The sequence below is a fragment of the Acomys minous genome (assembly GCF_964271855.1).
Source record: "Acomys minous genome assembly, chromosome: 20".
Taxonomy (NCBI): domain Eukaryota; kingdom Metazoa; phylum Chordata; class Mammalia; order Rodentia; family Muridae; genus Acomys; species Acomys minous.
In genome coordinates this window covers 12,146,829-12,171,733 of record NC_140502.1, presented here as the reverse complement: position 1 = coordinate 12,171,733, position 24,905 = coordinate 12,146,829, and the positions used below count along the sequence as shown (strand labels likewise).

The following is a 24,905-nucleotide window of genomic DNA, read 5'->3' as shown; positions in this document are numbered from 1 at the left end:
ATTGACCCGGGAATGAATCTGGGATGAGCTACAGCAGCTTCCTGGCTGGGTCACCTTAACCTGCGATGTCCCCGCACTCACCCTTTGGGACAGAGGCAAAGAATATATCTGACACTTAAGAATAACCAAGTCAGGGGAGCTGGAAATATGTCTCAGCAGTTAAGAGCACTGGTTGTTCTAGGGTATGCAAGTTTAGATCCTAGTAACCAGATGGCAGCTCACAACCATCTGTAGCTTCAGTTCCAGGGGATTTGAAGCTCTCTGTGGCCTCCATGGGTACTGCATACACATGATGTACAGACATGTATAGACATGCAGGAGGCTAGTCGTGAAAATAAAATAAAAATAAATCCTCAAAAATTACAGAATAACTAAGTCATACCAGAACTTAACAGCACAGAATAGAACAACAAAATCATCACGAAACATTTCTGATATAACGTACAAGCTCAATGGGTCTTAGAGATTTTTGTGATCAGGTTGTGTACTCCAGATTACATCCATCACTCCCTCTGTATATCCCAGCTTTCCCCCAAACAGTATTATGTGAATACTAAGGAAGTACACATATGATCATCTACACTGGGTTCAAACAATAGAATCTCTAAGCTTTAACCCAGTGAAACGCTGTACAAATTATAAGTAAATATTGTACAAGGTGACCACGCAGATTGGGTCCAAACAGTGGAATCTCTAAACTTTTGCTAAATGAGGTACCGACTTTCTTAGACTTGCCACAACATTATTCAGAATAAAACTTTTGTCTCTGGGCATAATCATTTGACACTTATAATATAATGCGATTCTGCAAGATAAAAGCACTTGAAGAGGCGATTGTGGTTTAGAGACGATCAGTCCCTTTCAGCGTAGTATGGCTGTAGCCTGCACCCTATTTTGGAACATCAGAGATAGCAGTTTTATTTTTCCTGGATTTTATGAATATTCCTAAACTGGTGTATAGGGAAAACAACCTGGGAATAATACTTTTTTTTAAAAAACTGAAATGAAGATAATCATCTCTTGTTTAGGATAACAAGTGTCAACATTTTCCTTTACGTAATTTCACAGGGAGCAAATTTTATCCTCTGAACATTCAGATAGTCACTTTTTTTCCTATACATTGGAATCATCAGCTGCAGCATTCACCTTAAAAATAGGATTTTTTTTTTCTCTTAGCCAATTTCCACCAGCTGTTTAGATTATTAAGTCACTAGGGGCTCAAAGTACTGTGGACAGCCTTCTAATTCCGGTTACTATGATGTATCTGAAGGGCAGATGTTAACAACCGGCTTGTCTCTCTTCAGATGGAGAGGTCCCTGGGGTTGGCCAACATGACCAGGGTTCAGCAGTTCCTCTTGCTGGGCTTGTCCACTAGGCTGGACATAAGGGATGCCCTGTTTGCTGTCTTCCTGACTCTCTACCTGCTGACGCTCCTGGAGAACACACTCATCATCTACCTCATCTGCAGTCACAGCGAGCTCCACAAGCCCATGTACTTCTTCCTGGGCAACCTCAGCTGCCTGGAGATGTGCTACGTGTCGGTCACCATGCCCACCTTACTCGTGGGGCTGTGGACGGGGCCCTACCATATTTCCTTCACACTCTGCATGACACAACTCTTCTTCTTCATAGTCCTTATCTGCACGGAGTGCACCCTCCTGGCCTCCATGGCTTACGACCGCTATGTGGCCATCTGCCGCCCACTGCACTACCCGCTGCTCATGAGGCCCCAAGTATGCCTGGCCTTAGCCTTGTCTTCATGGCTCGGTGGCCTGGTGGTCTCGGTGGCGAAAACCACATGCATCGCCAGCCTGTCCTACTGCGGCCCCAATGTCCTCAACCAGTTTTTCTGCGACGTCTCCCCACTGCTCAACCTGTCCTGTACCCACGTGGCCCTCACGGAGCTGGTGGACTTCATTTCAGCCATTGTCATCTTCTGTGGGACACTCCTGGTGTCCCTGGCCTCCTATTCAGCCATCGGGATGGCTGTCCTGCGCATGCCGTCGGCCGCTGCCCGGCGCAAGGCCTTCTCCACCTGCGCCTCTCACCTGGTGGTGGTGGGCATCTTCTACTCAGCGGCCCTCTTCATCTATTGCCGCCCCAGCCGCATCAAGTCCATGGACCTCAACAAGGTGCTGTCAGTCATCTACACGGTCGTCACCCCTCTCTGCAACCCCATCATCTACTGTCTGAGGAACAAGGAGGTCCACACCGTACTACAAAAGACTTTCCAGTGGCCTTCATCGTAATCTTCCAAACCTGGACCTTCTATCCCTAGACCAAACATATCTTGGGGGTCTGGGGATGTAGCTCACTGGTACGCCTCTATCGTAGCACGCACAGGCCATGGATTTGATCCCCAGCAGCCTCTTAAAAAGAACTACAAATATTTCTTGGCTTCAAAACTCCATAAACTTTAAACTCCACAGGGGAAAAAAAAATAGAATAAAATGGTTTTCGTGTTGTATGTAATAGCAACACACTAAGCCATAACTGAATCTGAAATACCTAAGGAGAAGTCAGGGGGGAAAAAATGCGATAGAAAAAAAAGGCAAAGACGGTGTGAGTGGCCATTGACCCCTTTCTTAAGTCATAACCCAAGGAATGTAGCTTGAGCGATGTGGGGGGTACACTACATGAGGGTATGTCTCTGTATATTCAGTTATTAATTGCTAAAATGGAAGAAAGCTAAGTACAGATGTTGGTATCGTTATTTGTACAGCCCCTCACGGGTCTTACATTTTGTAAATATTCATCCCTTCCCACTTGCCTGTTGATTGTAATCAAGATCTGATGGCCAATACCTGGGCAGGAAGTGGATGGCAGAACTTCTGAGGTTGGGGGGGGCGGGGAGGTAGAAAACAGTGGTGGCATATTTGCCAGCGGACATGAGAGGTGTATGGATGGAACAGAGCAGAGCAGAGAGGTAGAGTAGCCATGTGGTAGGACATAGTGCCAAAATTAGTTACATTCAACTAGCTGGGTGGCTGGAAGGCCGCCCTATCTAAAAGGCTAAGCTTTAAAATATTTAAAAGTCTCTGTGTCAACCAGGCGTGGTGGTGCATGCCTATAACTCCAGCACTTGGGAGGCAGAGGCAGGTGGATCTCCGTGAGTTCGAGGCTAGCCTGGTCTACAAAGTGAGTCCAGGACAGCTAAGGCTACACAGAGAAACCCTGTCTCGAAAAAAAAAAAAAAGGTCTCTGTGTCATTTATACTGCTGATGGGCCCAAAAGTCTCACTATAAAACATCCCATCATTTTTTTGTTCCTAGAAGATTGATGCATTTTTACTGAAGGTGTGTCTATGTGTCCTGAAAACTGCAGGTAACTAGGTATACAGAATCTTTGTTGCTTTAATATTTGCAGTGTAGATACAGCCTAAATGGATTAAACAAGTTAATTGTGAGATAACTAGTGTCCTTTTAGGAGGCATTGGGGTTTTAGGGGGTTGCTTTGTTTTGTTTGTTTGTTTGTTTGTTTGTTTTGAGACAGGGTTTCTCTGTGTAGCCTTGGCTGTCCTGGGATCACTTTGTAGTCCGAGCTGGCCTTGAATTCACAGTGATCCTCCTGCCTCTGCCTCCCCAAGTGCTGGGATTACAGGTATGCAACTAATGTGCTTTTAAATAAAAAGAAACAGCTGATGATGATGATGACATTGATGATGATGATGATGATGATGATGATGATGTGTGTGTGTGTGTGTGTGTATGTGTGTGTGTGTGTGTGTGTGTGTGGTGTTGTTTTGGGTATCTATGTTAAATTTGTAAAAATCAAAGAAGGGGCTGGCTGGAAAGATGCTGGCTCAGTGCTTGCTGTTTCTGCAGACCTGAGTTCAGTTGCCATAACCCACATAAAGCAACTGTAACTATTGCTCCATGGGGGGAGGGCGGGGTCTGATGCCCTTTTCTGACCTCCACGGGTACCTGCATTCATGTGCGCACACACACACAGGAACATATGGAAAAAGTAATAACAAAGCCTTAAAACTGTATTTAGACATGTACATTAATTGTACAAAACGACTTCACTATTTTGGCACTTTCTTGATGTCTACAAAGTAAGCAATCGTGTTCACCTCTCGTGACGTTCATGTCTTCCTCCTAACCAATGCTGGTCTCTTTCCTCTTTCTGATAATCTTCTCCCTATTTTACCTCCTTTTTATACTTGCTGCTGTGTGTTTACCGTGCACACGGTTACTTCTGTGGCAGGAATATTTAACAACCGTTCTCTAGTCTGAACCGGTACATTCTGTCATATGTCTTCAGTACTGACTGAGTTGTTTTTTTTTTTTTAAACAGATTATATATCCATGGCTCCATGTTGCCATGCTTCTGTAGACTAAGTATCTATTGACTGAAATCTGGGCCAGTTTTTTTTTTGCACCCTTCAATGCACCACACTGAGCTCATAGTCTTCACGTTGGATAAGAAATCAGCCAACGTGGGGGCTCAGAAGTTGAGAGCCCCCTCTTTATGCAGAGGACCCCAGTTCAGTGGCCAGTACCTATGTCAGGGGGCTCACAGCTGTCCGTAACTCCAGCTCCAGTGCATTTGGTCTCCTGGCCACAGAGCAGGCACCTGCACTCACATGCACATGCCCCAACATGGATGCCACACATAAACAAATATAAAATAAATAAACTTTTCAAAATTATTCATAAAAATAAAATAAAATAAATCTGACCTAAAAAAAAAAAAGAGCAAGGGGATTACAAGCAGGATGTAATGTGAATAAATGATAATAAAATTTTTAAAAAGAAATTAAAAAATAAAATAAGTAAACTGGTCAATGTGTGATGACTCTAATTGAGAGTGGCCTGCAGGCCCTTCTACTTAAGTCTCTAAACATCACCAGTAAAACGACTTCTTTCCTACCACTTTTCAACTCCTCAAGGGCCAGGGGAGTCGTCTCTGAGGGCCAGAGCTTCATTTTGAGGCTGCCTCCTCGTCCTCCTCCTCCTCCTCCTCCTCTTCCTTTTAATGCAGGCAGTGCCTTCAGCACTTCAGAGGCTCCAAAGGCCCCCCCCCACACACACACACACAAAGGATTGGATGTCTGGTTGGAGGCTCTGTTTCAGGACCAGGAGCAGTTACTCCCAAGATGCTCCAGGGGGCCCTTCTGCTGTTCTTGGCGTGTGTTCGGAGCAGCAGCTGAGTATCAGAGCTTCGTCCCAGTCACATCTTTGAGGAAGGATCTGTACCTGATCCCTCCCGACCACCAGGTGAGATGCTCCAGGATTGTTCTATGGGGATGAAGGCAAAGGGCCTGGGCGAACACCTCGGGCACACGGGTACTGACTGGTTTCAGAGATAATAAACAAATGTAAGCATCAGAGGAACAGGTGGAGAAGTGGTTACAGCAGTTATATTGGCAAATGATGCGTACCGTATCTAAGTAGCTTTCTGAGGATGAGTTAAGGTGGGAGAGACATCCTGTCTGACTTCAAAACTGTGGTCAATCATTTAAATCCTTCCAAAGAGGGCTGGCATGCAGCCATACAGTTACTGCTATATGGATTTGGCTCATTCCAGGGAAATACTGAGCACCCCTACATCCCAGAATAGACAAAGCAAGAGTAAATGTATCAACCAGCTTTTCCTAGAGTCATACCTCTTCAGGTGCTTTTTTAAAAAAATTGTGTGTTTTTAAATAATTTATCTTATTTGCATTGGTGTTTTGCTTGCGTATGTGTCTGTGAGAGGGTGTCAGATCTTCTGGAACTGTAGTTACAGTTATGGACCGCCGTGTGGGTGCTGGGAATTGAACTCAGGACCTCTGGAAGAGCAACCAGTGCTCCTAACCACTGAGCCATCTCTCTAGCCCCCAAGTGCTCTTTAGAAGAAAGCACAGCTGTGTGTCATTACGCGCACAGCTCTTAGCGCATTGTATTTTCATGCACATCCTACTCTCATTTTATTTTCTTGAATTTGTTCCTTGGCAGTTTTATACAAGTATAAAGTAGAATCTGGTTAGTGTAATAATCCTACCCCGTGTAATGTCCACCCTACCCCTATTAACCGTCTACTCCTGATAATTCCCTTTCAAACATTCATGCCTTTTTTTTTTTAACTACCCACTGGAATCTGTTGAGCATCTTAGTAGGTACAGAACTGAAGACAGGTGGCTGCCCGTTCTCCAGAAGCCATCAGTAGCCAATGCTTCAGTACCCAATGTTCCCACCTCTTGAGTACCGTACTGTAGAGGGGGAGCAACAGGCCTTTAAAGACCTCTACTTTCTCATGAAAGAAGGTCTAAATTTTGTTCAGAACAGATAAATTCTGTGTAACTCAGAGCCCAAGTGTTAGTCTCCACATTGCATTCCCTCTTCATCAACAGGGAAAAAAAATAATTCAGGATACAAATCAATAGCTTGTATTTTTTTAAACTATAAAATAGTGTGTGTGTGTGTGTGTGTGTGTGTGTGTGTGTGTGTGGTGTGTGGTGTGTGTGTGTGTGTGTGTGTGTGTGTGTGTGGTGTGTGGTGTGTGTGTGTGTGTGTGTGTGTGTGTGTGTGTGTTTACCAGATACATTTTTTGTGTAAGTCTAAATCCATGTTGGGTGCCATCTTCTCTTCCTCTCTACCTTGAGTTTTGAGACAGGGCCCAATGGCTGTACCTAGAGATGACCAATTGGCTAAACTGGACGAGGAGATCCACATAGCCATCCTCTGTCTTCCACCCCCAAGGGCTAGGGTCACAGGTGCATGCTGCCACACCCAGTTTTTGCACTGGCGATGAGATCCAAACTCAGGTCCTTGTGCCTGTATGGCAGTCACTTTACAGGCTTTCTAGGACTAAGAGCAAGTTTTTCTGCATTGAAGATGATTCTGCTCAAGGAACCAGAAGCTCACTGGGTCAGGCTCTTGTTTAAGGTTCCCACTAGAAGCCAAATTCAATTTCTTGAGAAGCTTACTTTTGTTTAAAAAATAAATAAATAAATAAATAAATAAATAAATAAATAAATAAATGAAGATAGCTGCTCTGCTCCCCACTGGTGCTCAGCTGGAGAAGAGGCCTTGATTGAAGCAAATGATAGATCCATTCAACCCCAATGGACACTGATGGGAACTTTGATAAAAATGTGAGAGTTACCCATCCATGTGGTTATGCTTTATAATTCAATCTCCTCGGTAACTGCATGAGTAAAAGTGACATTGTACCCAAGATGCTGGCTTGAAAGCAGTTGAAAGACTGTGGGGAAACCCAAAATCATATCATTTGGGATGGAATGCAGGTGAACTTTGGGCCATTTGCTTAAAAGAGTAAAGGGGGAATTGTGGTATAATAGCCAGGAAATACAATTTAAAATAGGAGTTTTAGTGCCTGGAAACCAGACTGCTGGGCTTCACATCAGAGCCTTAGCTTCTTCCTCCATATGAAGCCATGTATTCAACATTTCTATGTCTCTAGCACTCAGTGAGCTCAGGACTTTTGTGCTTGGCCCTGAGCCTTAATAGCAAACGTTCTGAATGTTTCCAAATATGGATCCTTGTGAAAATGAGTCTCTGTAACTAGAAAAGAAGGGTAGTAACAAGCCCTGCATGCTCGGTACTCCTCACTATTCCTAATTCTTAGGCTCAAAGGGGTCTGTTTAAAAACCTTTTCTTGTCAGAATCAGTCCCGTCTCTCCACACAACTGTGGATAATGTCCTGTCACCTGCCTAGATCTGAGTAGGGGTTCAATATTTACTGCATGTATTGTCTTTGGTTGGTGCAGTAGCTTGAGCCGACTCCTCCCTGGGTCCAGATCCGACCATCATGATGTTTTTCTTGTAGGTTTCTAGGACCCTCTAGATCCTTCTATTTCCCTATTCTCAGATATTTCTCTCACCTAGAGTCCCAATAGGAGGTCCAAGCATCTATCCCAATCTCCTGGTAAGTGAAGACTTTCAGGGTACATCCCTGTTGTGCTAGTGTCCAATTATAAGTGAGTATATACCATGTGATTTTTTTTTCTGACTCTGGGTTAACTCACTCAGGATGATCATTTCTAGTTCCATCCATTTGCCCACAAATTTCAGGATTTTCTTGTTTTTAATAGCTGGGTAGTATTCCATAGTGTAAATGCACCACAGTTTCTTTATCCATTCTTTGACTGAGTTGACCACTTCGCCTTGGTGGGGAAGCCTGGTGGCACTCAGAGAAAGAATAGGAAGGCTACCAAAATGAGACTTGATAGGCTGTGACCGTATGGCGGGGGAGGAGGTCCCCTTCTGTCACAGACCTAGGGGGTGGGAACAGGTTGAAAGAGGGAGGGAGGAACAGGAAGAGACAAGCAAGGGAATAAAAATTTAGATATAATCTGAATAAATTAAATTTTTAAGAGGGAAAAAACCTTTTCTTGGCTATCATGAATAGCAGAGCTATGAATGTGAATGGCCAAGTATTTCTGTAGTAGGACGAAGAGTCTTTGTGGTTATGCCAAAGAGTAGTGTGCCTGTGTCTTATGGTAGGTTTATTTTTCTCCTCTTAAGGAGCCTCCGTGTTGCTTTCCATAGTAGCTGAGCAAGATTACACATATAGCAATAGCGAACAAGTGTTTTCCTTACCTCACAGCCATGACAGCATTTACTGTAAAATTCTAAAAAAAAAAAAAAAAAAAAAAAAAAAAAAAAAAAAAGTCTTAACCATTCTGACTAGGGTAAGATGAAATATCAAATTGCTTTATTTTGTATTTTCCTGATCACCACGGATGTTGGATATTTTAAAAAGTATTCCATGACCATTTGTGTTTCTTCTTTTCAGAACTCTTTGTTCAAATGCTAAGCCCATTTTTTTTCCTTTTAAAATTTTTATTAGTTCTTTGAGAATTTCATCCAATGCGTTTTGATCATTTCGCCCCTCCCCCAACTCCTCCCGGATCTACCTCCACTTCCACACCCACCCAATTTTTCTGTCCCTTTTATTCTCCCCCCTTTTTTGTACACCAATGAAATTTAATCTGTTTTTTTTTTTCACGCATTTTTGTATGTGTGGCCTTTCCACTGGAGCATGGTCAACTTACAAGGGCCTACGCTCTTAACAAAAACTGACACCACCACCCCTCAGAAGCCATCAGTTTCCGGTAGCTCCTGCTCTAGGGGTGAGACTTCACACTCAACTCTCATCTTCTTGTTAGGAATTTGCCCGGTGTGAGCTTGCATGGGCTTTATTCATGCTGACACAGCTACTGTTAAGTTCCCATGTGTAAGTGCCTTGCTGTGTACAGAGGGCAAAGTTTTTTGGACTCATCCACTGCCCGTAGCCCTTTTATTTTATTTTTTTTTCAAAACACATTCTATAAATATATGAGACTCTCAAAGAATAACTACAACTAGGGTCTGGCAAGATGGCTCTATGGGTAAAGTCATTTGCCACCAAGACCAATGATCTACATTTGACTCCTAGAATCCGACATGGTGGTGAAAAGGACAGACTCCTATGAGCTAGCCTCTGGCCTCCACTCATGCACGTAAACACACGGAGCCAAAAGGGTAGCTAAACTATTGTAATTTTAAAGGTTATTATGGAGCTGCGGAGATGGCTCTGGAGTCAAAGGCATGCCGTTTTTGCAGAGGATGCAAGTTTGGGTCCCCATATCCACACTGGGTGGCTCATAACCACCTGTAACTCCAGCTCCAGGGGATCTGATGTCTCCAGCCTTGTTGGGCACCTGTGCTCCCAAGACCACATACCGTCGCACAAACATATACATATGCATATAACTGGAAATAAAAATAATCTCTAATATTTAAGATGCAGGATCTCTGACATGGACTCTGGTGCCCGATATTTGACCACTTCCCCTTGGTGGGGAGGCCTGGTGGCTCTCAGAGAAAGGATAAGCAGGCTACCAAAGTGAGACTTGATAGCCTATGACCGTATGGTGGGGGAGGAGGTCCTCTTTAGGTCACAGACCTAGGGGAGGGGAATAGGGCGAAAGTGGGAGGGAGGGAGAAATGGGAGGATACAAGTGAGGGGAAACAACTGAGCTGTAATCTGAATAAATTAATTAAATAAAAAAATATGAAATGAGTAGTGCACCTCAAAAAATATAAATAAATAAAAAGAAAATGCAGAGTCTATATCAATTTTAAGAAAATGTAGTGTTTATTTTTAATTGTGTTCACTCTAGTTTATCCAAATCAATGTTTGAACCATAAGACCTGGAAACTAAAAAAAAAAAAAAAAAAAAGACCTGGAAACTCTGCAAAAACCGAAAGGAGAGGGAAAAATAAAACACCGGGGTGTAGGGAGGGAGATGTGCCTTTGAATGCAGTGTGATTCCCAGCTCTAGCAGCATGGCTCTTTGTTTTAAGGAAGTTGCTTAGTCCTCTGAGGCTAATTGCTCACCAGCAAATATGAGGTGGGAGCCGCCTCTCCACGCAAAGTTTGTGGAGATGCAGAGGTGCACACGGGAAGAACTGGAAAAACAATCAGCTCTCAAAAAAAGAACTTAACGTGCACTGTTCTTATTACTGCCCCACATGGATTACCCCTCATTGTTTTCTTTTATTTATTTATTCTTCTCTCATTGTGCCCCAACTGCAGGCTCTCCCCCGTCCTCTCTCCCTCATTTCCGTTCAGAAAAGAGCAGGCCTCCTAGTAATATTAACTGGATTCCGCATAACAAGAGCCAATTAGACTAGGCGTATACCCTCATATCAGCAGCGCTGGGTGAGACAACTCAGTAGGAGGAAATCGGTCCCATGAGCAGGCAGAGGAGTCAGTGTAAATATGGGGGAAAGTGACTGGGCATAGAGAGTTGAATTAATGTAAGGTTTTGTTCTCAACGTGGGTGCGTGTACGTGGATACAGGGGCTCGTTTGTGCAGGTGCTTGTATACGTACGCGCAGGTCCCTGTGAACATGTGTGTGTGTGTGCATGCCGAGGCCAGAGGACTATCCCAGATGTCATTCCTCGGGATCTGTCCGTCCTGTCTTTGGAGACATGATCTCTCACTGGTCTAGCTTGCCAACCAGGCTAGGTCAACCAGCCAGCAAGCCCCCCAGGGGTCTGCCTGTTTCTGCACTGATGACGCCAGTCAATGCGCAAAGCGGGAAGTGCACACTGTAGCGAGATGGGAACGCGTCACTTGAAGAAGACAACGCTCTAGAAGCTCAATAGATGGAAAATCTGAGAAAGGAGGAAGTGGATTCCTGTGGGGGGAGTAAGGGAAAGTTTCCCGTCCATGAAAACCGTCCCCACCGCACTGCCAGCATCTTGACTAAAAGATCCTCAGTTCACCTGCTCCCATAGTCAATTGGTTCTACCTGCTCAGGGAGAAAATCCTCAATCATTTGGCATCAGTAGCCTTCATCTCGCTCTCCCAGGACCAGCACTGGTTACTTCTTACGAGATCGTTCGTGTTTTTACCCACTCACCTCTTCACTGTTTGCTTCTCACACAAAGCCACCATCCCAAGGCACCGACGACCCCTTAAAGAACCCCAGTAAATGTCACTCACTTAACGTTATGCATGAGTCTCTGCACTGAGAATTTTTTAAGCTCTAATCTCCACGTTTCTGAGGCAGAAGAGTGCTTGGGCCCCCCCACACACACACACCTTGAGCATGATGATAAGGGTACAGTGGAATTTGCTTAGTGCTGAAGCAAGGTCATATTGGGTTAGATTTCTGATCATTTCACTCCCGGGCTGTGTGACTTGGAACAAAAGATTTGTCTCGCCAAGCCTTGTGTATTGTTAAGACAGTGGAGCAGCAGAATAAAACTAGGTTTTTAATGTGGTCCTGACATTCAGGAGGGAATTAGAGGTTGTGGACACTTCATTTACTGTGTTCTATACCCTTTTTGCATCAATAATATTTTCTATTAACTGTAATATTCTCAAGTGGTACAGTGAGGCAATAATGTATGTTTATATAGTATAATCTTCTAATAAAAAGTGTATGGATTGGTATAGTCCCTGTCTCTCTCTCTCTGTCTCTTTCTGCCTCTCTCTGTCTCTTTCTGCCTCTCTCTGTCTCTCTCTGTCTCTCTCTGTCTCTCTCTCTGTCTCTGTCTCTCTGTCTCTCTCTCTCTCTCTCTCTCTCTCTCTCTCTCTCTCTCTCTCTCTCTCTCTCTCTCTAATTCTGAGACATACTATACCCAAGTATGTTAGTTGCTCACAAAGGATCTTACTTGGAAGAAAAAGAAAGGCAACACAAATAGCATCAACATTGATCTTTGAGCCTGGGAGATGTCTCCATCAATAAAACGCTGGTCTTGGCAAGCACTATATCCTGAGTTCAATCCCGAGAAACTGGGTGTTGATCATGCACACTTGTAATCTCAGCTCTAAGGAGGTGGATACAGGCAGGTCCCTGGGGCAGCTCTTTGACCCGCCGTCAGACCAGCCTACTTGGCAAGCTCCAAGCTGCTGAACACTCCGTCACAAGATCACTTGGAGGTGTGTGGGAGAGAAAGCTCACTGGTTAAAAGCACTTGGTCCTCTACCAAAGGACCTGGGTTTCATTTTTCAATACCCACATGATGGCTCACAGGCATATGTGCCTCCTGTTCTGAGGACCAAACTCCCTCGTATGGCTCCACAAGTACCAGCCACGCATATATGCAGGCAAGACACTTATACACATAAAATAAATAATTTTTTTCAATTCAGTGGATAGCAACTTATAAACAATATGTGAGGTTGACTTCTGGCATCCAAAAACATGTACACCTGCATATACACACATATACAGAATCATTGTGTTGATGGCCCATAATATAACATAGCAATAGAAAATGGAATCACACTAAGAAAAGGGATATTTTTTGGAAGATTAAAACTAATAGTTTTGTTTCACTCTGGACTTGTAAATGTGAATATATTTTTGTGTGGAGATGAGAAAGAAACTTAAAAACCTTCTAGACACACTACATCTATTGCAAAGCATACACAAAAAGAGATTCTGGTTCCTTATTTGGTACAGAGCTTGCCATTCAGTGCTTCGCTTATTACAACAAGTGTTACTCTTTTTTGTCTTATTTGGAGACCTCATTCCTAAAGGTCAAAAGACGCAAGCTCCTTCTTATCATGTGAGTCTCGGAGAATGAGCTGACTTCATCAGGCTTGGGGGCAAGTGCATTACCCAGTGATCATATTGCAGCCACCTTTTTAAAAATTACATTTTATAGGTGGGCATGGTGGTGCATGCTTGTAATCCCAGTACTCAAAGAGGCAGAGGCAAGGGGATCTCCATAAGTTCCAGGCCACTAGCCTTTTCTACAGAGTGAGTCCAGGACAGACAAGGTTACACAGAGAAACCCTGTCTTGAAAAAAGTTACACGCGCGCGAGAGTGTGTGTGTGTGTGTGTGTGTGTGTGTGTGTGTGTGTGTGTGTGTGTGTCTTCACAGATTTAGGGAACCTGTATGGTGACTTGAACGGAAAACATCTGTCATACACTCAAGTATTTGACCACCTCAAACTCAGTTGGTTCAAACTCTTCGGGAACTTAGGAGGAGCCATCTTTGCGGAGAAAGTACATCACTGGGATTGGACTTTGAGAATTCATAACCACAGTCCACTTCCAGTCCGCTGTCTGTTTCAAGCTTACCACTGAGGAAATGCCCTCTCTATTTCCCACTCCTGCTGCCATGCCTGCCCATCACAGTGAACTACTAACCCCTTGGAGCTATGAGCTACAGTAAGCTTGCTCTTTCCAAACTGCCCTTAACTAGGATGTCTCTTCACAGCACCAAGAAAAGTCACTAATACAAACAGGGACCACGCTTAGAGTATCTTTTTTAAAAATCAGTTAAACGTTCTACCTTTCCAGATGGTTGCCAGCACCACTAATTTGTGAATATCTTCTTAAGTTTGTGCCATCATGCATGCTTATGAAAAATGCTCTTTGCTCTCCACAGATGGAGGCATCACTTGAGTTGACCAACATGACCAGAGTCCAACAGTTTGTATTGTTAGGCTTTCCCACAAGGCTGGGGATAAGGGATGCCCTGTTTGTCATCTTCCTGGCTCTCTACCTGCTGACGCTCCTGGAGAACACACTCATCATCTACCTCATCTGCAGTCACAGCGAGCTCCACAAACCCATGTACTTCTTCCTGGGCAACCTCAGCTGCCTGGAGATGTGCTACGTGTCGGCCACCATGCCCACCTTACTCGTGGGGCTGTGGACGGGGCCCTACCAAATTTCTTTTGTAACTTGCATGACCCAACTCTTCTTCTTCGTCTCTCTCATCTGCACGGAGTGCACCCTCCTGGCCTCCATGGCTTACGACCGCTATGTGGCCATCTGCCGCCCACTGCACTACCCGCTGCTCATGAGGCCCCAAGTATGCCTGGCCTTAGCCTTGTCTTCATGGCTCGGTGGCCTGGTGGTCTCAGCAATAAAGACAAAATGCATCGCCAGCCTGTCTTACTGCGGCCCCAATGTCCTCAACCAGTTTTTCTGCGACGTCTCCCCACTGCTCAACCTGTCCTGTACCCACGTGGCCCTCACGGAGCTGGTGGACTTCATTTCAGCCATTGTCATCTTCTGTGGAACACTCCTGGTGTCCCTGGCCTCCTATTCAGCCATCGGGATGGCTGTCCTGCGCATGCCGTCAGCCGCTGCCCGGCGCAAGGCCTTCTCCACCTGCGCCTCTCACCTGGTGGTGGTGGGCATCTTCTACTCAGCGGCCCTCTTCATCTATTGCCGCCCCAGCCGCATCCAGTCCATGGACCTCAACAAGGTGCTGTCAGTCATCTACACGGTGGTCACCCCTCTCTGCAACCCCATCATCTACTGTCTGAGGAACAGGGAGGTCCACACCGTGCTGAGGAAGACTCTCCATTGGCCTTGATCGCCATCTTCCACGCATGAACCTCTCACACCTGGTTCAAATCTTTCCTGGCCCAACCACCACGAGTAACTCTTAAGTGCTAACTAAAATAGTAGCGAGTATTTTAATATTTTTTTTTTCTGGAGAAAATATTTTCCTAGGAGTTCAGCTCTGGAAAATAATTAAGGAAAAGATCACTAAGAGAAAAAAATTATCAAAGTTAATGAATAATTCATGAAAGCTCAAGAGCAATACGTATCTGCTATCCCACATGTATATGCGCTTAATTTCACCCTCACATGCATATTCAATAGCTCTGTAATTTTTATTGCTAATTAATATATATATACATATATCAGTTGAGTCTGTAGGAGTCTGCAAGGATATAGACAGATATTGTGCAAAAAATTACAAGTTTACTGCGTCATTGTTGGCCACAGGAACAGAGAATCAATTTACATGTCTAGCAATAATATTTATATATAATAAGAGTTTGATTACAGGATTAAAATACAAGAGTAAAAAATAAGCAATTTTTGTTTTAAATATTTATTTTTATTATTTTAATTCTCTATATTCGTATATGGCTATGTGTGGGTATGTGCGTGTGAGTGCAACTGCCCACAGAACTCATGGCCATCCGATGCTCCTGCACCAGAGTTACCTGCAGTTATGGGCCACTCCATATGGATGCTGGAAGTTGAACTTGAGTCCTCTCCAAGAGCAGCGAATGCTTTTAACCACTGAGCCATTTCTACAACCTGTATGTTTTCCGTGTTTTAGAATGAAAGCGTGACTATCTCACATGTATTTAAAAGCCAAGTGGAACGTGATATGAAATTCTTTCTGTGTGCATATGATGTTTGTGTGTGCATCTGCATGCACATGCCTCAACTTGCATGTGGAGGCCATAGGAAAACTTCAGGTGTCAGTCTCCACCTTCCATCTTCTCTGAGGCTTTCCTTCCTCCATTTCATCTAATCCACAGGGACCAGGGAACCCTCTCAGGTCTAGAGAGCTAGTTTAAGTTTGTGCCCTTGGCTTCTCTCACAGAATAGTCAACTCAGTGCCTGGAACATTCCAGAACAGAAACACAGGGAGGTGCGTGTGTTTGGTTTAAGATCAGTTTTTCCCAAGATGTACTGAAAATCTCTAATCCTTGGCATCCCCTCCTTACGGCCAGCTGATTCCATCTAGCCACCACCAGAACCTACTCCACGTTCAGCATCGGCAAGAAAGGATTTGTACTTGTTAACTTTCAACCAGAAGGTGAGAAGACCAAGGGAAATTCTTTGAGGGAGGGAAAACAAGGAGCAACAGGGCTGAGGATATCTCTCTCAGGTGGGCAAGTGTTTGCCTAAGATGCCAGAAGCCCTGGGCTTGAACCCAGGCACTTATATAAAAATAGGGAGTGACGGCACACACTTGTCATATCAATACTCGGGAAAATAGAGGTAGGAAGATCATAAGCCTCAGGTTGTCCTTCACTAGATAACAAGGTCAAACAAGCCACCCTGGGATGTATGAGATAAACTCTAAAAGCCAATACAAGGGACAACAGAAAGATTATGCTGTTTCTTTAGTCAAGATCATGCTGGGTCAAACTTGTGGTCTTCCTAGCTCAGTAAGTCTTGGAATGCTGGAATTACATGTGTGTGTAATAACAGGTATGTGTGCTTGGCTATAGGAAAAAAAACTTGCATAGAACACAGTTATTTGTAGGTACCATCCTCAAACACTTGAGAGATATTAACATAATACTCTTAGTAACTGCATATAACTCTATATGCATATATGGGTAGAGATGGTGAGATCAACAGCATGGAAGTGTCAGGTGGTTTCTTAGAGACCATGTACTTACAAGGGAGAGATAATATGTCGGGGTGAATTCCAGCTCTTGTTTTCAGCACAGGTTCAGTTATCATCCAAAAGACAGGAAGCTGGGCAGGCAATAACAGGCTATTATGGAATCTACTAATTTCGAACCAAAAAAAAAAAATAGCCCTGCGTTACGGAGAAGACAAAGTGGGTCAAAGTATATTAAGTGATTCCTAGAGACGCACAGCTTTAAGGTTTTCAAACAGTTTGATGCTAAAGTCTCAACTTGCCTAGTGGCAATGCCGTCACGGTTCTCAACCTCACAGCCTTCCTTCATAAGCATTTGTGGGATGGAGTAGAATTAAGACTATTAAAGACTTCTTCTAGCCAACAGTCTTGTTGAGGAAAAGCTCTGGTTTTTAGGTTTTCAGCATGTGCCCGTTTAGCTTACGAGCTCAAGCCTTATAGTAAAGGCTTGTACTTAACGTGATTTTTCTCCCTCCTTGGTGGGACAGAGAAATGACATTCACCAGAGTAGAAGATGAGGCTGTCTCTCATTTTGAAAAACACACCGTCGACACTTGGAGAGACTTAGGCTGCCCAGGGCACAGATTTGGGGAATCATCATGACTTATCTCTGGAGAGCAGTCAGAATCAAGCTGCGCAGCACATCATTTTGAACACAATCTACGTGCTGCTGAGTGGTTGGTTCATAGATTACAAAACGGAGGTGGAATCGGGTGTGTCTTCTGGTTCTCCCGATGTGGCGAGACACTTTGTGTGATTTTGATGGAGCGCTTTGCTGCACTTCAATCTGTTAGTCAGACAGGGTTATCCAGAAAAACCCTCATGGAAGAGTTAAGGAGTGAGAGGGATGGATGTGATGGGGGAGAGAATGAAACTCAGAGGCAGAACCAGGAAAGAGGGGGAAAAACAATAGAAGGGAGATTACAAGGGAGTGCTCCTCGGTGAAGTCACTGCAGGACTCTTCAGAATTTTCACCACCGTCAGTCCTGAGCCTGCATGATGAAGACTCCCCCTTTCAACAGCAAGTGGAACCCCAACTGCAGAACGCCCAAACCTAACTCTTGAGAGAGCTTTTGTAAGTTTGCAGAGACCCACCACCCAGACAAAAACCCTCGCTAGTGAGAAGCTCACGTACAGGAGCTCAGACAGATTCAGCCCCATGCTGCTGTTCAGAAATCGAAGCGTCCTGTTCAAGACAAAGCGTAGATGTACCCCACTGATTGTTTAGGCCAGTGAAAACATTTTTAATAAGTCTTCAAGAACTGGAGATATTGCTTAGTGGTAGAGGACCAACCTCGCTGGTTCAGTTCCCAGCTCTACACACACACACACACACACACACACACACACACACAACTTCTACCATGAAGGTTCTGAGAAAGAGTATATTATTTTTCTTATGAAAATTTAGCAAAAAAAATGCATCAAGTTCTTATTAGTTTGTCCAAGTCGATATTTAGACCTATAAAGTGGAAATTTGGGCAAACCAAATTTTGACATGTATTATGTAATGACAGAGTTTTACATTTTGATTGGCTTTTATCAAAAGTTAATGTATAAAATACTGGGCTTGGTATTTCATGTCCATATGTGCAGATAATATGTTTTGATAGTATTTCTCCTTTCTACAACCATCTTTTACCACCCTCCCATGCCTTCTTTTCCTGTCCCATATTTATGATATTCCTCTTTTTTGCCATTTTACTTTTAGTCTTGAGCTTCAAAGAGAATTATTTATACATGCCTCCATTAAAACGTTGTTCCTAGTTTTATTTTCCATTTTTCATTTAATACATGAATATAATTCTTTGATCGCATCCACTTTCACCCTTTCCCTGTAATCCACCCAAGTCCCTTACAATAAACCTTCCTCTCAATTTCATGTTCTCTTTTAAAAAAAAAAATAACCCATTAAGTCCAATTAGAGCTACTCATGTGCGTGTGGACATGGAATCCTCTGCTGGAACATGGACAATACAGCAATGGTCGCCTAATAGACTTTCAAAACAATTGGCTTCTATGGGCTTTTTTTTTTTCATACATCCTTAGTATTCCGTTTCATTATGACATTTTTAAAGCAACATTTGCTTTTCATTGATTTTCCTTCCTACTTCTCTCCTACTGTATCTGTCTTTCTATTTCATTGCTTAATTTAATATGTGAGAGGAGATATTTAATATCTATTTTACTTAACATGACGATCTCCAGTTCTAGCCTTTTTTTTTTCCCTGCAAGCATTATTTCTTTTCCTTTATGACTGGATAAAACCCATATTTCCTGCATTTATTCCCTCACTGTCAGGTGCCTAAGAATGTCAGGACGCAGAACTTTGATTTTGTGAGAATCCAGGTTGTAAAGCAGCTCCACTCACCCACCTCCCCAACCCCTGTGTGTTGAGTATGTTACTTCTCAGTCCTGACCTTCCTTGTGCTGATACAAGGGTAAGACATCTTCATGAAGGTTCACGAAGCTTTAAAGGGCTAAAATTTGAGAAGCGAAGACAAAAAGAAGGCTTAGGATGCAGTGATTATTATTAGTGCTATGGTGTTTAATCGTTTGATGTTTGTGCTGCTGTCATTTAGAATGACGCTGACCAGGGAATAACAATTAGAAAGAGTGGCTGGACTGGGGACTTAAATTATCCAGAGACTTGATCCCATGTCCCTTGTTGGTCATATGACTTAAAGCAAGTCATTTTAATTGGGTTTTAATCTTTAATGAAAATGCACCATGCGAGTGTCTACCAGGTGTGTGCGTGTGTGTCTGCCACATGTGTACTTGCGTCATAACATGTGTGTGGAAGTCAAAAGACAGCTTGCAGAAGTCTGTTCTCTCTTTCCACCACGTGAGAGTCCCAAAGCTCAAACTCAGGTTGCCAGGGTTGGTAGCAACAGCATTACCCACTGAGTGGTCTCTCTGACCCCAGTTTAGCTCTGTGATCGACAGTTGTTTTTCTTGTAAAATAAGGGTAAAGCTAGCATTTCTACAATGTTCTGGGATGAATCAAAAAAAAAGGAAGAAGAGAGAGGTGAGAAAAATGAGGAAAAAGAGTAGGGAAAGAGGAGAGGAGGAAGGGAGAATCAGGAGAAGCTGCAGAAAAAAGAGAAGGCAGGAAAGAGGAATAAAGAGAGAGACAGAGACAGAGAGACACAGAGAGAGAGACAGAGACACAGAGAAAGACAGAGAGACAGAGACAGAGAGAGAGAAAGAGCAGCACAACCTCAAGTGTCTACACACTCATACACATACACATTGTCTATACACACACACACACACACACACACACACACACACACACACACACACACGGGACAACCTTGAGTGCCAGTCTTCATTGTCAACCATGTTTAAATCAGTATTTCTTGTCTGTCACTGGATAAGTCAGGCTATCTGGCCCTAGGGATTCTGGGAATTCTTTTTCTGCCTCCCACCTAGCCATCTGAGTTTTGGAACTACAGACATATGCTAAAGTATCTAGCTTCATAGGGTTTATGGGGTTCAAATTCATATTTTAATGTTTGGTCAGCAATCACTTTACCCACTGAGCCAGGTTCCAAGCGTATGAAACTCTCACTGGCCTGGGACTCACTATGTAGAAGAGGCAAGCATCCAACTCACAGAGTTCTGCTTTCTCCTGCCTTCCAAGTGATAGGATTAAACAACCACACACCTGGCAAGGCCCATTATTTAATTTTTATATTAAATATTAAATATATTAAAGTACTTTTATATTAAAATAGGAATTTAACATCCGCTGATTCACCTGCTTGGTTGGTATATATCCTCAGAGACACCAAGTATAATTCTCCCAACTCTTAGGTGCTCTGTATGAAGTCACAGATTCAGTAAGAGTAAGATATCGTGCTCATATAGTGTCCCGTGAATCTTCTGTGTCTGCCTTTATAACAACTCTAACACATGTTAGACTGACAAACATATTGCAGATCTCCCAGTACTCTGAACGTCTTCTCAAACTACTTTTTTTTTAATCACTGTGTATCACCAAGGATAGAATGCCAACAATTTTCTGTGTCTTTGCAGATGGAGAGGTCCCTGGGGTTGGCCAACATGACCAGAGTCCAGGAATTTGTCCTACTGGGCTTGTCCACAAGGATGGGGATAAGGGATGCCCTGTTTGCTGTCTTCCTGACTCTCTACCTGCTGACGCTCCTGGAGAACACACTCATCATCTACCTCATCCGCAGTCACAGCGAGCTCCACAAGCCCATGTACTTCTTCCTGGGCAACCTCAGCTGCCTGGAGATGTGCTACGTGTCGGTCACCATGCCCAGCTTGCTCATGGGGCTGTGGAGTGGACTCTATCATATTTCCTTCACAGCCTGTATGACCCAACTCTTCTTCTTCATTGTCCTTGTAGGAACAGAGTGTATCCTTCTGACTTCCATGGCTTATGACCGCTGTGTGGCCATCTGCCGCCCACTACACTACCCACTAATCATGAGGCCCCAGGTCTGTCTGGGGTTAGCTATGACTTCATGGCTGGGTGGGCTACTGGTCTCTATGGTCAAGACTACATGCATTGCCACCCTGTCCTACTGTGGCCCCAATGTCCTCAACCATTTCTTCTGTGATGTCTCCCCGCTGCTCAAGCTGTCGTGTACCCATGTTGCCCTCACAGAACTGGTAGACTTCATTTCAGCCGTTGTCATCCTTTGGGGTTGCTTCCTCATGACTGTGGCCTCCTATGTGGCTATTGGTCGGGCAGTTCTGCACATGCCATCTACCACTGCCCGCTACAAGGCCTTCTCTACATGTGCCTCCCACCTGGTAGTAGTAGGCATTTTCTACTCAGTCACTATCTTCATCTATGCCCGCCCCAAGCGTATGGAAGCCATGGATCTCAACAAGATGCTGTCTGTCATCTATACAGTGGTCACCCCTATGTGCAACCCAGTCATCTACTGCCTGCGGAACAAGGAGGTCCAAGTAGCTTTCCACAAAACTATACACTGGTCCTGAGGTTGACCAGATGCCTGAGTCCTGAAGGAGGGATCTTAAATTACCAAAATATATTTTTTATTAAAATGCAATTCCTATGCCATAAGTTTCACTGTTTAAACACAAAGCAGTGTCTTCTTTTTACCTTGCTTGCAATTAGGCAGCCATAACCACTGTCAAATCTAGAACAGAATTTTTTCTAGAATTTTTTGCCTTCAAGATAAACCTAAGCATATTAGAAACCATTCCTCATGTCCACCACATACTACTCCAAGCCCCCAAGAAACCAACAGATCTATTCGGTTTCTGTAGATTTGCCAGTTCTAGAAATTTTATGGTAATGGGTCTATGCCATACGTGACTATTGTGACTGACATCATTTGAAAGCTATATGCACTGATGCATGAGTTAGTACTTTATTTTTCTTTGTACACAAATAATATTACATTATATTGATGTTCCCTAGTCTATGTGCTCATTTACCAGTTAATAGACATATGGGTTGGTTCTGCATTGGGAGAAATCTTTGGCCTAATGGATCTGTGAACATTTTTTTATTTCTTTAAAAATTATTATTGCTATGGTTTGCGTGTGGGTACTTTTATGCACGTATGTCTATACAGGTGTATGTGACTGGTACCCAGACAGGACAGAAGATAATACTGAATCCCCCGAAACTGAAGTTCCAGAGAGTAGAAAGCCACCATGTGGGTGACAGAAATAAAATAAGGGTCTTCATGTCCCCTGGAGGGGGAGACCTGGTGGCACTCAGAGGAAGGACAGCAGGTTACCAAGAAGAGACTTGATACCCTATGAGCATATACAGGGGGAGGTAATCCCCCTCAGGAACAGGCATAGGGGAGGGGAATAAGGGGAAAATGGGAGGGAGGGAAGAATGGGAGGATACAAGGGATGGGATAACCACTGAGATGTAACAAGAATAAATTAATTAAAAAAAGGAAAAAAATAAAAATAAAATAAAATAAGGGTCTTCCGGAGGGGCAGTCGGTGCTCTTAATAGCTGATCCATCGATGTCTCAGCCTCTGTGAATACCATTTAAAAATTTTAAAAAGACTTCTACTTATTCTTTGACAATTGCATCCATGTATGCAGTGTACCTTGGTCACATCAAGCCCACCCCTCTCACTCCTGTGTACTCCCTAAACACTTCATTTGCTCTTCCATAATCCTATGAGCCCAGCTAGCGCTGCTTGAATGAGCACAAACACCCTGCCGGGGTCCACATCCCTAAAGAAAAATGGCTTACTCGCCTACATCAGGCACCAGTTGCCAATAGCTTCCCAGCCACGGAAGGAGCTTCATGAGCCCCGAACCATCCAAGCTGTAATTATTTACTGGCTTGATCTTGTGAGGATCACCATAGCATCTGTGAGTTCCTGAGTACGGCGGCCTTACCACATCCAGCAGACATCATTTTCCAGCACTCCTCACCATCCCTTGGCTATAATAGCATCCTTTCTATCTCTTACAGTAGAAAGGGATTTTGTTATTTCGTATTGAAATACACATAGGTTTATTTCAGGTGGGTTTGTTTTATTTCTTTGTTTTTTTATTGTGTGTGCGTATGCGTGTGTGTGTGTGTGTGTGTGCATGTGCGTGCACATGTGTTGCATGGGCGCGTGTGTGCGTGTGTGTGTGTGTGTGCACATGTGTTGCATGGGCGTGTGTGTGTGTGTGTGCGCGCGCGCGCGCGTGTGTGTGTGTGCGTGTGTGTGCACATGTGTTGCATGGGCGTGTGCCTTCAAAGACAAGAAGAGGGTGCTGGACCTCTAGAGCTGGAGTTATAGGTGGTTGTGAGGCACCTGATGTGGGTGGCTGGGAACTGAAATTGGATCCTCTGCAAGAGCAGTATGTGCTCTTCTTAACTGTTGAGCATCACTCTAGCCTTCAGAGTAGTATTTTAAGTGAAATTTTTTTACTTTGAAAGAACTCAGAGGAAAAAAATTGATTTTACTTAAAACAACAAACAGCGTTCACTCAGTCACTAGTTTTAAATTTTTTAAGATATGCCCCGTGGATGTCTGCCAATGTCGGCAGAGGCCATTTTGAGGATCCACATACTCAGACTCTAAAGGCGAAGGAGAATATTTTTAAAACAGATTTTAATATCGGTGAAAAGTATTAACCAAATTGTCAGGATACCTTCTGAGGAACATTCCATCATGTGCGTGGAAAATTAGGAACTTTACAGATTCTATGGTGGCGCCATAATAAGCAACTTTCATCTAGTAAATAACATAAAATGTAGAAATGCACTTAACATTAAAAAAATTCATGAATCCATGCTTTTACTGAAAACTATTTGAAAACATTTCTATTCCAAATATTAAGTTCAGAGGTGTAGGCAGAGGAATTAGGAGCTCAAGGCCATCCTTAGCTGCATGGTGAGTTTGAGGCTAGCCTGGGGTACATCAGATGTTGTCTCAAAACACCAAGAAACAAACAGCAAGTTCAACTGTGTACAGAACACCCATACAATGAAATACTATGCTGCCTTTAAAAATAGCTATTTATGTTTCATGAAAAAAAAATGTCAGTCATGGGACTGGAAAGATGGTTCAGTAGATACAGTATTTGCTTTACAAGCAAAAGAACCTGAATTTTATTAGCTATGGGAAATATAATGGGATGGTACCAATGTATTACCCAAATATGAGACCTTGAAAATTGGTGAGTTTTAAGTCAACTTAAGAGCCAGGGAGGCTAAGGGCTATGTTTCATTATTTCCTCTATAACATCATTTAATAATCTCATGATCGTAATTGTAACACACCTGTTTCTCTTGAGCAAAGGTCAACATAAACTACTGTTTAAAATAGAAAATTACAAAATCTTCCATTATGATGAGCAAGTCATTAAGTCATTCCATAAAAGGTCATTCTTTTATTTGTATTTCCTCTTTCTTTTTTCTCCAGACAACATCTCACTATGTAGTCCTGGCTAGCCAGAACTTGCTATGTAAACCAGCTTGGTCTTGAATACAGAGAAAACTGTCTCCAGAGTGCTGAGATCAAAGTCATGAGCCACAAGATCTAGTTTACTTTCTCTTTTTATTAATTTACTTATTAATTCAATTATAAAACTAATACAAACTTAGTGCAAAAATAGTAAGCATGTAAAACAGAGAAGGTGAGTTTCCCATGGTCCCATTTATTAGCAAAACTCTTCTAGCAACTATTAACCATGCTACATATCCCTTCAAAAATCATTTCTAGATAAATATTAGTCTAAATAGTTACTACTATCATTGTCACTGTTTGTCTTAGAAGAATGACACAATCATTTTCTGTCTTAGAAGAATGACACAATCCT

At 43.3% G+C, this 24,905-nt stretch overlaps 3 protein-coding genes across 3 annotated transcripts in view; all 3 read left to right on the top strand.

The window, feature by feature from the left end:
- LOC311590935 (olfactory receptor 6Z7-like) overlaps positions 1-2,249 on the top strand; it is a gene marked incomplete at its 3' end in the record, with an annotated part of 132,849 nt that extends 130,600 nt beyond the window's left edge. The window contains exon 4 of the mRNA XM_084770227.1: positions 1,305-2,249. Within this exon, the coding sequence (XP_084626353.1) occupies positions 1,305-2,249 (945 nt within the window). The remainder of the gene's footprint in view (positions 1-1,304) is intronic.
- An 11,594-nt stretch (positions 2,250-13,843) lies between these two features.
- LOC311591235 (olfactory receptor 6Z7-like) lies at positions 13,844-14,788 on the top strand (the record flags this gene model as incomplete). Its single annotated transcript, XM_084770652.1, has 1 exon — positions 13,844-14,788. Exon 1 carries the CDS (start codon positions 13,850-13,852, stop codon positions 14,786-14,788), a length of 939 nt encoding a protein of 312 aa, XP_084626778.1. The 5' UTR covers positions 13,844-13,849.
- Positions 14,789-20,653: 5,865 nt separating this feature from the next.
- Positions 20,654-21,592, top strand: LOC311591225 (olfactory receptor 6Z7; the record flags this gene model as incomplete). The annotated part of the gene is made up of 1 exon (XM_084770639.1): positions 20,654-21,592. The coding sequence occupies one exon, from the start codon at positions 20,654-20,656 to the stop codon at positions 21,590-21,592; it is 939 nt and encodes a 312-aa protein (XP_084626765.1).
- Between the last annotated feature and the right edge of the window lie 3,313 nt (positions 21,593-24,905).